Genomic DNA, 12638 nt, shown 5'->3' on the forward strand with positions numbered 1-12638 from the left:
TGTTTTTCTCTCTCACACAGCCCTTTCGTGTTTAGCATCCACACTGATGAGGAGTTCTGGAGAATTTGACAAGCTGTTTTGTGTCATTTTGGTTGCTCCTAATAAAAGGTATTACATGGGGTTGTTTTTGGATTTCCTACTTGACCAACAGTGACTCTTCAGCATCCTGTGTAGCATCCTCTGCATTTAAAAAGCCAAGCCTTACCCTATACTACCTTACCTTGCTGCTTCTGTTAGCAGCAGGAGTAGGCTTATCAGTTCCCCAATTTCCGTGTGTAAATTTTTGCCCACGGTCCTCATTGCTTGTGCTCACTCAATGGAGTGGCAGGGGAAAATGGGGGGGGGGTACAAACAATGTAATACAACACATCAATATCACTTCCAGTTGAAAATCCAGAAGTGACATCAATGTGTTGAGCAACTCTCTAAGATATTGTCGAAGGTTTTCACGGTCAGAGTTCATTGGTTCTTGTAGGTTATCCGGGCTGTGTGACCGTGGTCTTGGTATTTTCTTTCCTGACGTTTCGCCACAGCTGTGGCAGGCATCTTCAGAGGAGTAACACTGAAGGACAGTGTCTCTCAGTGTCAAGTGTGTAGGAAGAGTAATATATAGTCAGAAGGGGGTTGGGTTTCAGCTCAAACCCAACCCCTTTTTGACTATATATTACTCTTCCTAAACACTTGACACTGAGAGACACTGTCCTTCAGTGTTACTCCTCTGAAGATGCCTGCCACAGCTGCTGGCGAAACGTCAGGAAAGAAAATACCAAGACCACGGTCACACAGCCCGGATAACCTACAAGAACACACTCTCTAAGAATTCTCCCAATCTCTATGGTAGTTACCATTGAAATTGGGGGATTGCTAGTGTGCCACTTGACCTACTGGCATAATGTCTCAATTTTCACCCGGAAGTGACATCTATGTATCACACGATGTTCCCCATGTTCCTGAGGGTGCCCGACAACTCTCAGCAGGACCAACCTTTACCATGAGAGTACTTTCAAGGCAGAATCCAGCCACTGCTTCTATACATCCACTTTTCCCTCTGATTGCATGAGTGGCAACTAGATGGCAGAGCAGGACAGGATAAATTGGGCTGAGCCTCTCTCTTCTCTCTCTCCTCCCTCTCAGACACCCAACAGTGCAGCCCACCCATACAGAGCCTGTGAGGAGCCAGTGGAAGGAAGTTGGTTGATTGAATTACATTGTGGTGTGTTACAGTACAATCCTAAACAGAATTACACCCTTCTAAATCCATTGACATCAATGGATTGCACTGTTTAGGATTGCACTGTTATTTGGAATGCAGTTAGATTTAATGGAAAAAAATCCACAACAATTTAATATAAGGAAACTGAGTGCCCCTCTGACCATGTAATTAATTTTAATTTAAATATGTTGTATAATTCCACATTTAAATCACATTTCCACAATCTTGTACTACGCAAAGTTGAAATTATTTTTTAAAGTCTTAATCTAATTAAGCCTCAAACAGGCTTTGTTAATGTAATTGGTTAGCTATTGAATGCCTGTTATATATTTGAAGGCTTACGAGAACAACAGGCAACACTGAAAAGGGTTTCCGGTTGGATAGCTGTTTTCATGTTGGTATGGTTGTCATCCAGAAAAGCAGTAACACCAGAAAATTCATCAGAGGCCTAAACACATGCCAAGGAAGATCTGTGTTAATAATAATAATAATAATAATAATAATGTATGTTTAATAAATTGGTCCTGGAATGACCTCAATATGGCAAAAAACCACTTAAAACAATAACCACAGAATGATCAAATTCTGAAATGCCAGCAATGTAGTAATAGACAGCAGACTTCCCCCCCAAAGTCAAGAGTAACTGAAACGGAAGAGAATCGTGTTCAGTTTTTCCTTAAAATTAGAATATGGAAAGCTGAAGTAGAACAGAATATTTATTGGCCTACATCCTTCCTAAACAGGGGCATAGATTTCCCAATTTCCCGGGGGGGAGGGGGCTGGGCCAGAGGCATTGCTATGACATCATAGGGAGGAGCCAGTGACATCACAGAGAGAGGCCTCCATTGCCACTATCTATGCAGGCAGGGCTATGGCGGATTTAGGGAGGGGCTCCCCAGAAATTTAGGGGGGCTTCAACAAATGATCTTCAGACAACTGAAATACAACTTTAACTTTTAATTAACAATGCAAACTGTTTATTTACATTTTTAAAATTACAGTAAAATCAAACATTCTCCTAACCCCTATTACCTCTTCTGCTGCTCCCACAAGCATCTTCTCCAGCCATATCCCACATATCCTTCCCAATTACCCTTTAGGGAGGGGAGGATGCTCAGTGGGGTATAATGCCGTAGAGTTGAAAGCTGCTGTTTTCTCCAGGGGGGACTGTTATCTGGAAATCAGTTGGAATTCTGGGAGATATCCAGGGCCTACTTGGATGCTGGCAACCCTAACAGCAAGGGTCTACATGTAAAAAGATTTAGAGCTATACAGCCTTTAAAAGAATAAAAAATCAGAGAGGCACAGAGGAAATTTAGCAATAACATTTTATTGGGCATGTAACAGATTTTATTCTGAATGCAACAGATTTAGATCTCCTCAGAGCTCTTCCAATAGAAGACAAAATTGGCAGAGATAAAATAGATCCATATAATGCAGTTGTTGAAAGCTGCCTCATAAATATTGGATTTTTGGCTATACCTCTAGCGTTATAAGATTTGTTTCAGCAGTAAGACAAGGAGGTTGTCTGAACCACATTCAGCCTCTGAAAAATGCATCTCAACCAATCTGGTTTGAAGGTCTATATATTATATTTATTCAAGTATTCAAAGGGGTTGGGTGGCTTGGGATGGCTGACCAATTGCTTAAAAAGAGATTTCAAAAATGGGCTCAGGAATTCCATTTGCTTTGACCATATGTTGAAAGGCAACTGCAAGTGTGTTTGCATACACCAATAGCTTCACAAAACAAACTCGCACCATTCCTGAGCTACAGCTAACAAGATGGCACAAAATGAAAATGCCTTTTTCAAAGCAACAGAGTATTTTTGTGCCACCAGTTCTGATTGCCATGGAGGACTGTGGGGAATAGGGCATATGTTTCATTTTTGAGTCTCCTGTATTATCAATTTCCTCCTAATATCACATTTCTATTGCTCTTTTAAGGAAATTATTTCCATCTTTGTTTGCCAAATTTAAGGATGACTTGAAATAAAAGGTTGTCATATCTATGTATATTAACAGGGATGGTTTAGAAAAGAATTATCTCTTCGGGCCTGATCCAATCCAAATTAAGCAAATTACAGTGCCGTCCTCAGCAAAGTAACTCTGTTCTAAGCCCATTCCCTTCAGAAGGGTGTGTAACTTTGCTTAGAATGACACTGTTAATCCTGAGGTCCGAAGTACTTTGAACCTATTTCTGGTCATAATAAAAAGTGCTGGTTCTTATCTTTTAAGGTATTAAATGGCTTGGGGTTGGAGCACTTGAAGTACTGGAGTACTGGTGCCTCCTCCTGTACTGTCCAGCTTGCCAGTTAAGATCATTTTGTCAAGCCCTGCTCTCTGTATCCCCACCTGCAGAGATAAGGCAGATGGTGACCAAAGACAGGGCATTTTCAGTGGTGGCCCCTCACCTTTGGAATGCCCTCCCTCTTGAGGCTCACATGACATCTACCTTACTGTCTTTTAAGCACCAGGCTAAAATACGTCTTTTTATCTCTAGGCTTTTAACCGAGGGGTTCTATCTTTTTTAGTGGTTTTTATGGTCTGCTTCTATCTGGAGGCTTCTTTAATGGATATCATTTGAGGCTACTATATGAGTTGCTTTTATTTATTTATTTAACTTATTCAAAACATTTCTGTGCCACCTTTTCACCCGATCAGGGTCCCAGGGCAGTACCTATTCATACCTATTCTCTCCAGGATCAGAGGAGCATGCCTATTATCTTAGGTGCTGTGGAACACAGGCAGGATGCTGCTGCTGCAGTCGTCTTGTTTGGGGGCTTCCTAGAGGCACCCGGTTGGCCACTTTGTGAACAGACTGCTGGACTTGATGGGCCTTGGTCTGATCCAGCAGGGCTTTTCTTATTTTCTTATGTGATGTGATCTCTACCTGAGACCCTGTAGAGTTGCTGCCAGTTTGAGTACACAGTACTGAGCCTGATGGACCAGTGATCTGATTCAGTAGAAGGCAGCTTCTGTTCATGTGAACAAATATTAAAGAGAAAGTGACAGCACATGGATGTTCCTTTATAGCTCCACAGCCATTCTCTGTGGTTGAAAGCTTACAGCCCAATCACTATGAATGTTTACTCCTAAACAGACCTTGATGTACATATGCATAGTCCAGTTGCACTGAATGGAAGTTACTTCAGAGTAATCATGGTTAGGATAGCACTAAGTCACTTAAAGACCTATGCACATTCAGGACACGAGCAAGCTTCAGCGAATACAGTGAGTGCTATAGTTATCAAACTCTAAAATTAAGCTCTAAACCTATGAAAGGTTACTGGATTCAGTGTCACTTCTGATTGAGCATGCATAGGTCACAATGCACTATACTTGCGGTGGGGGAAAAAATATCTGAAAATATCAAGGCTGGAACCGTATGCACACATACCAGAAAATTCCACTGATTTCAGAAAGCTACATTCCTATGCCTTGAATGTGCCCTTATGCATAGGAGGGCAGATTTCTGAAATCAATTGGGATTATTTCCTAGTAAAAACAATCCATCTGGTACATATTTTATCCCACCTTTGTACCATGGCGTTTTGGCCAGCGTCTGTGGTTCTCCATTCACACCAACCTGGTGAGGTAGACTAGTCTGAGAGAAATGTCTGGGCATCTAGAAAGTTTCTTGGCAGAATAGAGATTTGAACACTGGTCTCTCAGCTACTAGCCAGCCACTCTAACCACTATACCACACTGGCTCCCCCATTTATGGCAAATCAATAGGATATACTTTTGAATAAACATGTTGAGGATTGGGGCTGTAATTTCATTGCATGACCTTGCTGACCCATCGGGAAGTAATTTGGCCTCAAAACTCGCAGGTGCCAGCATACTTCCTTATACACCAAAGGAAGCAAGGGAAAAGATTTAATTTCAAGGCTGTATTTGCTATTACAGTCTTCCAGGTATTCTTTTGGAGGATTACAACTGCCAACAGGAATGAGAGGCAGGATTAGGGTTGCTGAAAGCTCTTGACCCAAAGAACCAGAAATCACCACAGAGACAATTAGAATCCAAGCAGATGGCTTTTACTGGTCAAATAGGCAATGCAGTGCATTGAGGATAAGATGACAGCTATGAGGTTCTTGCTCGTTAGTTGGCAATATAAAGCTTGAAAACGGCGGGAGATTACAAAGCACACAAAGCATAAACAGAGCACACTTTCCCAGGGGTAGCGTTCCCAGGCTTTGGTATGTGGAGCCGTCCTTGAAGTCTGGACGGTTCAGCAAAGGAACAGAGGCAACATAGAAACCGAGATAACAGCCTGACAGTTGCCAACCGCCAGGTAGTAGCTGGAGATCTCCTGCTATTACAACTGCTCTCCAGCCGATAAAAATCCGTTCACCTGGAGAAAATGGCCGCTTTGACAATTGGACTCTATGGCATTGAAGTCCCTCCCCTCTCCAAACCCCGCCCTCCTCAGCCACTGCCCGGTGGCTAAGAGGGACCTGGTAACCATCTCTGTGTGTTTTATTGTAATTTTATAGTTTACATTTGTTTCTTTTGTTATGGTGGTAAAGTGAAATATATATATATAAAAAAATTTCCTCGCAGGGAAGGAAAGGCAGGATAGAAGACGTTCCCCCGTGGGAACGAAAAAGAGGATGTTCTCCGGTTCTTGTAGGTTATCCGGGCTGTGTGACCGTGGTCTTGGTATTTTCTTTCCTGACGTTTCGCCAGCAGCTGTGGCCGGCATCTTCAGAGGAGTCACACTGAAGGACAGTGTCTCTCAGTGTCAAGTGTGCAGGAAGAGTAGTATATAGTCAGAAAGGGGTTGGGGTTGAGCGGAGTCATTGTCCTGCAAAAAGTATCAAAGGATGTTCTCCCCTCTCACGGGCAAGGTGGGCTACCCAGCAGCATGAAAGGCCGCTCGAATGAATGACTGACTGACTGACTGACTGACTGACTGAAGGCGGCCGGCTGCCAAAGCTGCAGCGTGGAGTTGCCGATCTGGTGGCGGCAGAAAGGCTTCCGGGCTCCGGGGAGCGCCTGGCGCCGAGGAGGAGCGCCGCTGGGGAGGCGCATTAGCCTTCCGCCCCACGTGTCGCTTGTTGTGGGCGCTACAGGTTTCCCACCTGCGCGCCGCGCCGCCCTGCCGCTGGCCCGGGGGAAGCCGGCCGGTTCCGCTAGGCGGCGAGCCCCGCCACTTTCCCCCCCAGCTCGACCTCCTTTGGGCCAAACCCCGCCTCCCCCCCTCCCTCCCTCCCTCCCTCCCCCCCCCTCGGGTAGGGACGGGTCTGGCGGCAGAAGCGCGACGTGGCCGGGAAGGTGGCCGCTCGGCTGGCGGGCGCTGCCTTCCCCTCTGCCGCCTCGCCATGCTCGACCCGTCCTCCAGCGAGGAAGAGTCCGAGGCGGGGCCGGCGGAGGAGAGGCGGCAGGTGCTGGTGGTGGGCGACAGCGCCCCGCGAGCCCCGCCGCCCGCCTCCCGGGAGCCCGCCCGCCAGGGGGGCGTCGGGGCGGCGAGGCCGGCCAGCCCCAGCCCCTCGGTGCGCAGCGAGGGCCGCCACGAGCAGGAGCGGCTGCGGCGGCAGGAGGAGGAGGAGGAGGAGGCCGAGAGGCGGCTCCGGCTGCAGCTCTACACCTTCGTGGCGCGCTGCGTCGCCTACCCCTTCAGCGCCAAGCAGCCCACCGACATGGCCCGCAGGCAGCAGAAGGTGAGCCGCGGCCCGCCTCCGCCCCTGCTCCACCCGCCGCTCGGACCCCCGCTTCCAGCCGCGGCCGCCTGGGTCGCCCCCCCCCCGGTTGTCTCTGCGAGCCGCGACCCCGCCTGCAAGACAAACGGGGGCTTTCCGGGCGACTTCCGCAGCGGCTTTGCTGGGATCCTGGACCTCGAGCCCTTGGCGGGCTTCGGTGGTGGTTTGTGCCCGTGGCCATTTGTGCGCGGGGAGCTTTGCCTTGGGGTTGCCGCTCTCGACGTGCACCCGCCCCCCCTCCCAATGCTCAGAACTCTGCATGGGGGGCTTACTGTTGAGTTCCGAGCATTCGGAGGGGGGGGGGCGGGTGCACGTCGAGAGCGGCAAAGCCAAGGCAAAACTTCCCGTGCATAAGTGGCCTGTAGGTCGCGAGCGCCAGATCGGGGGAAAGAAAGCCCCCCCCCCCTTGCACGGATGCGGCGCGTTGTGACGCCGGGCCTGCTCTACTCGGAAGTAAGACTCGGGACGCGGTCTCCGGGAAACTCGGCTGGCGCTTGAGAACTAACTCGCGCATAGTTCGCGGTGGCAGCTTTTCCGGGACTGCAACAGGTGGAGCGAGGCTCGGAGAGTCCCGCGATCCGGGGATCGCGGGGCTGGAAGCCGACGGAACTCGTGGACACGCTTGTCGCTGCCTGAACCGGGCCATTAAAAAGACTATTATTATTATTATTATCATTTTCCTGACCGTTCAAGTGGATTCCGGAGCGTTTCTTAAGTAAACCGCACACCTTGCTTTGAAGCTCGGGAGGAGGAGGAGCCTCTTGGCTCTTATGACTGCGTCAGCTCTCAGAAGAAATTAGATTAGATTGAAGGGCTGGGGAGGGAAGGGTGGGTGCAGCCCGATCCTGTGCTTGTTTACTCTGGGGGGAAAGTCCTGTTGAATCCAGTAAGGGCGACTCCCAAGTTGGGGCAGAAGATTGCAGCTGGGTTAGCTCCCCTTTCACAAGAACTGCTTCCCCAAAGTTCCGGCAGCCGAAATCCCTTGCCGCTTTTGTTACATCCCCCCCCCCCCCCGCGTTCTTGATTTGTTTTGCTGCTTTGTTTGGAATCAAGTGCTTCAAAAGGAGCCTCCTGCGTGTTGAAGGTGATCTATGGTATCATTTGGCAGGCAGGTGGTTGCGAGCAGACCAAGTAATAGAGCAGGCATTGCTTTCGACAAGACATCCATTTTGTCTGGTCCCCCTGTGAACCTGTGTCTGAAGAGATGCTTAGCCAATGAAATGACGCTGTTGACAGGCAAATAAAATGACACAAAAGCTGCATCTGGCTGGCAAAACACCTTCTTGGGGAAAGACTTCAGAATAGCCTCTGAAGATGTGGCCACAGAGGGGGTGATTGCTCTGAATATGTTTTTTTTTTATTATTTTGTTATGCTCCTCTGCAGAGAGAGGTACATTCTTGAAAACTTTGGAATGGCATATTGTATGGAAGTGCTTGCTTAGGTCTTCAGAGATCCACTGAAAGTGGTTCTCTTCTCTTGTCCCTTCCCTTTTTTTCAGCCCCATTTTTCTCAAACCAAATACCTTTTGCTTTCAAAGCCAGATCCTGATGAATGCTTGCCCCCAGGCACATACTTTGGAGAGATGGAGGAATGCTCCTGGACAGTCCAAATCAAGTTATCTGTGGAAAGATCCATAAACAGGATCTAGACTCTTTCCAGCCCCCATGGAAGAATTCTGCCCTGAAATAGTCATAAGAATGTTTGATGGGTTTTCTACACGAATCCCTCCACAGTCTAAAAACATTCCCATTTTGTCTGAATTGTGCTGAGCTGTCAATCAGCTATTGACTAATATATATGTAATGTTGTCACAAACAGGACTTTTTAGGATGTGATTTTTTTAAAGAGAACTGTGCAAGTATTTCGTTTTTAGCCCTATTGCTACCATCAGTAAGGAACATCAGGAATAGAGAGTACCCTTCTCTTATGGCCACAGTCTCCAAAAAGATACTTTAGAGAAACTGTCCCAATAGTATTATGCATGCTGTAAAATTAATCTTGACTTCATCTTTATTTATACTGGGTTTAGAATAAAATGTTCACTGAGGGAAGGAGAACAATATGACCAGTTGTGAGATCATTTGTTTGAAGTAGTATTTAAAAAAAATGTTGGAGTTCTCCTCTAGAAATTAGGTTAAATGGTGAGTACTGGGTAAAAAGTTTGTCTATCCTCCAACTAAATAGTGCCTATAACTGGAAAGTGAGTTTCCTTTATACCATCATTAATGAACCTGGGTTTAATTTGCTTAGGGCATCTACATTTTGCAAGAACAAATTTCTGTATTGTAGTGAGATCCTGTCTGAAATAGACCCTTGTAGGTTGTGGTCATTAACCTTGCTTAATTGCGAGTATGGGGGTATGCTTATTCCTGTCATCTCAGTAGATGTTTGTTTACTTACTTAAGTTGAAGTTGAATTGGAGTTACATTTTTTTAGAGAGCCAGGGACAACCCAAGCAATGCACTAGAGTGAAGAACAAGCCAAGGGTCAAAGCCATGGAGGTTTCTTCACCAATGAGGGAACCTTTCCATACTGTATGCATACAAAGAAAGGCAGGTGGCATGGCACACTTGCACCCTATGCATTTGTGCTATCAGCAGGGTTTTCCAAAGGGCAGCCCCCCCCAGTGACAACATTATAGGTGCCTGTGACCATCTGAGGGTCCCGACTGATGGAGCCACCTGATGGGTTGAAGGCCATTGCCCAGAAGAGAGTCAGTAGTAGAATCTGTCTAACATTCAGTTGATTTTATTGAATATTTGTGTGTAAGGTAAGGATTTTTTAGGAATGTCTCACTTTGATTTTTAAGGCAACTTTACAGTGCCATCCTAAGCAGGGTTACACCTTTTCAAGCCCATTGACTTCAATGCACTTAGAAGGTTTTAGCCCTGTTTAGCATTGTGCTGTTAATGTACATCGTAACCATCAGAGCTGGGGTTGGGTTATAAAGTCTGATCTTCCCATTTCTCTAAAATATTAGTTTAATTTATAAAGAGAATACTTGAAGACTAATGGCTTTCCTGGAAAGGTGTAAGGTGCATGTGGTTGTTTTCCAGGGTACGCTTCCTACCCCTAATTATTGCAAGAAATGTGTGTGTGTGGGGGGAAATCACAGACCAAGTTGACCCAACATTTTTCCCCTTTCTGTTCAGTTTGTACCACTTGCCCTTCCAGTATCTTCCTTTTGCTGTGAAGCTTCCTGCTTGGGGATAGGACCTAGGAGAGAACGGAAAGAGGCTAGGTAGGCCATCTATACTGCAGTCTTCTGGGCCCCTTCACTCAGATGCCGGCCACTTGATCCCCATGCAGAGATGTACTTGATCCACTTCCTGTTGCCTCTAGCCTTTAAATGGTTCGGGAAGGGCTCTAAGAATCCTCTCTTTTTATCTAGTTGGAGATCTTCTCTGCAGTGATTGCCACTTCATTCTGGAAAGCTTGCTACTTCTTAAAAAGTAAATTTCGTTGGCCTCTCAATAGGAAAATGATGTATGGTTTTTACAGCTGGAAAACAAATAGTTTGAAATGTGGCTGGGCATAGAGGTGTTCCAAATGTACTACAAATATTTATTGGCTATGAATAAAAATTCTCCCTGGATTTATATGTTCCTTTGTTTTGGCGCCTGGCTAATGTGTTCTTGTAATAGGAAGGAGATCTTTTAATCAAATATGTTTGTGGAAATTCCTGTAACTTTTCAAGTTTAGCTGTTCATGTGGCATTCAAGCTGAGTATGTGCACTGTCAAAGTGTCCTACTGCAGTTCTGTTTCGATTGTAGCATTAGAACATAGGTTGGCCCTAACAAGAATAGTAAAGCTAATGTTAAATAGTAAAGTGGTACAGCTCCTGGACTGTATCACTTGAGACTGCAGGAAGGGGGTTTTGTGATTGATCGTTCCTCATGTGTACATTATGTATTCCTTTTGCTGTCTGTCAGAGAAAAAAGCATCTAGCCTGGCCTTTTCCCTAGCATGCTACTGTACTACATATGCGGATTTCTTTAATGGGCAAGCATTCAAATATTAATTCTTTCCCCTCTCACCCTTGCATCCTGAAGTTGTTCAGAAACGTTTTGCCCTGTGATGATTTGTTTGTATACCTTGAACCTGAGCTTGCAAGAACTTCTAGCTCTTGGGAAAGGGATGATGTAGAATGTGAGAAACATTGGCAAAGGAAGCTGACTCTGTTGGAAGGTGTGTTGCTCACTTCCTCTCCCATCTTCATGGCAGATTGGGCCACTGCATTTTTAGGGCCTAACTTCATTCATAGACAGACAGACAGATTTCGATTTCTAACCCGTCCTCCCCAGCCAAGGCTGGGCTCAGGGAGGGTAACAACATTAAAATCAACATATGTAAGGTATCCCTTGGGAATGTCCGTGGGTCGGGTGGAGAGGTGTGACCTGAAGTTCCATGCTTCTCAGGTGTGCATGGGCCAGGTGCTGATTGTGACTGGTATGCAGAGCAGTGCTTTTGACCTGTCATTTTCCTGAGCTGAAATGGCTTGGGGAGGGGGTGCTGTTTAACCTATTGGGGGCTGCACATGTAGTAATGAATTACATAGATATTCCATTTTCATAGCAGGGCAAATGACACCCTCCAGGTCATTTCAGATTGGGGAAACAGCCTAAATCCCCCCTCTCTCTGTGCATGTCCTGGTTCTGGTCTGTGTCAGGCTTGTGAAGTGTGTTTCTGCCCTCTCCTTGACACAGGGACTGGTAAGGAGTTACTAAAGTCACTTTCAGGAAACAATGGGGAACAATAATGAACATATTTACTGCATTGTGCCCCAGGCCAATCTTACGACAAAGGTGTATGAAAAAAGTCCCAGTTACTCAGAGAACACCCTGCTCTGGTCTAATGCACCCCCATCCTTCCTCCCTCCCATTTCATGTCACTATTTAAGTGTTAATATCTTGCAAGTTCTTGATGCTAATTTCTATTTGCTACGTGGGGTGTTTGCACTGAACATCTTGCAAGGTGTGCTGCTATTTTTATGCTGCTGGAAGCAACTCTCCCTCGAGAACTTTGCTTGCGCTCATCTCCTCTTTTTTGACATAGCTGCCTTGTATGAACGGATGTCTTTAGCTGTATTTGAACCATCAATCCATCTATGAAAGGTATCCAGTCTAAAAGCTATTTCTCAGATTCATCGAGCCAGAAGTACTCGGTGTGGTGCGGAGCAAGCCCTTGCGTGGGCACACCACCGTGTATACTATATAGTCTGTGGTAGGTGTGAATGTGTGTGGTACCTGCTAACGATGTTAATAGTGTATGTGTGTGCATATAGGATTTGGGGCTTGGTGAACTTGCCCAGTCTTTTTGAGGCTCCCCCCCCCCCCTTGCTTTCTTCCGTAGCATACTGGAAGCCTTCCCCAGGCAAATAAGATGGCTTTTCATTTTCCTAACAAAAGCTTCCTTGCCAAGTACATGGAGTAGTGTTAAATGTCCCTTCTCCTTCAGCATTTAGGATATTTGTGAACATTCCCTGGCAGCAATAGCAGCCCAGCCAGTGGCTCCAGAAGCTAGCACAGAACAGGCAGTTTTTAGCTTATGTTTTTCAGACTGATCTTTCTCTAATGACTTCTGTCATCTCTTGCAAGGATGTTTGTGGTTCTGTGTGATTGAAATTTTCTTGACACATGCATTAGCACGGGGGAGGGGATGAGAAATCTAGCTTGCCCATAGTTGTACAAGAGTTCAACGGGTAGAGGCTTCGTGC

At 46.2% G+C, this 12638-nt stretch overlaps 1 protein-coding gene across 10 annotated transcripts in view; it reads left to right on the forward strand.

Annotated features, from left to right (window-relative positions):
- Positions 1-6542: 6542 nt before the first annotated feature.
- CADPS2 (calcium dependent secretion activator 2) overlaps positions 6543-12638 on the forward strand; it is a 401370-nt gene continuing 395274 nt past the window's right edge. For all 10 annotated transcript variants that reach the window (XM_056846115.1, XM_056846117.1, XM_056846119.1 and 7 more), the window contains exon 1: positions 6543-6881. In XM_056846115.1, the coding sequence (XP_056702093.1) occupies positions 6543-6881 (339 nt within the window). The remainder of the gene's footprint in view (positions 6882-12638) is intronic.

The sequence above is a fragment of the Euleptes europaea genome, chromosome 3 (assembly GCF_029931775.1).
Source record: "Euleptes europaea isolate rEulEur1 chromosome 3, rEulEur1.hap1, whole genome shotgun sequence".
Classification (NCBI taxonomy): domain Eukaryota; kingdom Metazoa; phylum Chordata; class Lepidosauria; order Squamata; family Sphaerodactylidae; genus Euleptes; species Euleptes europaea.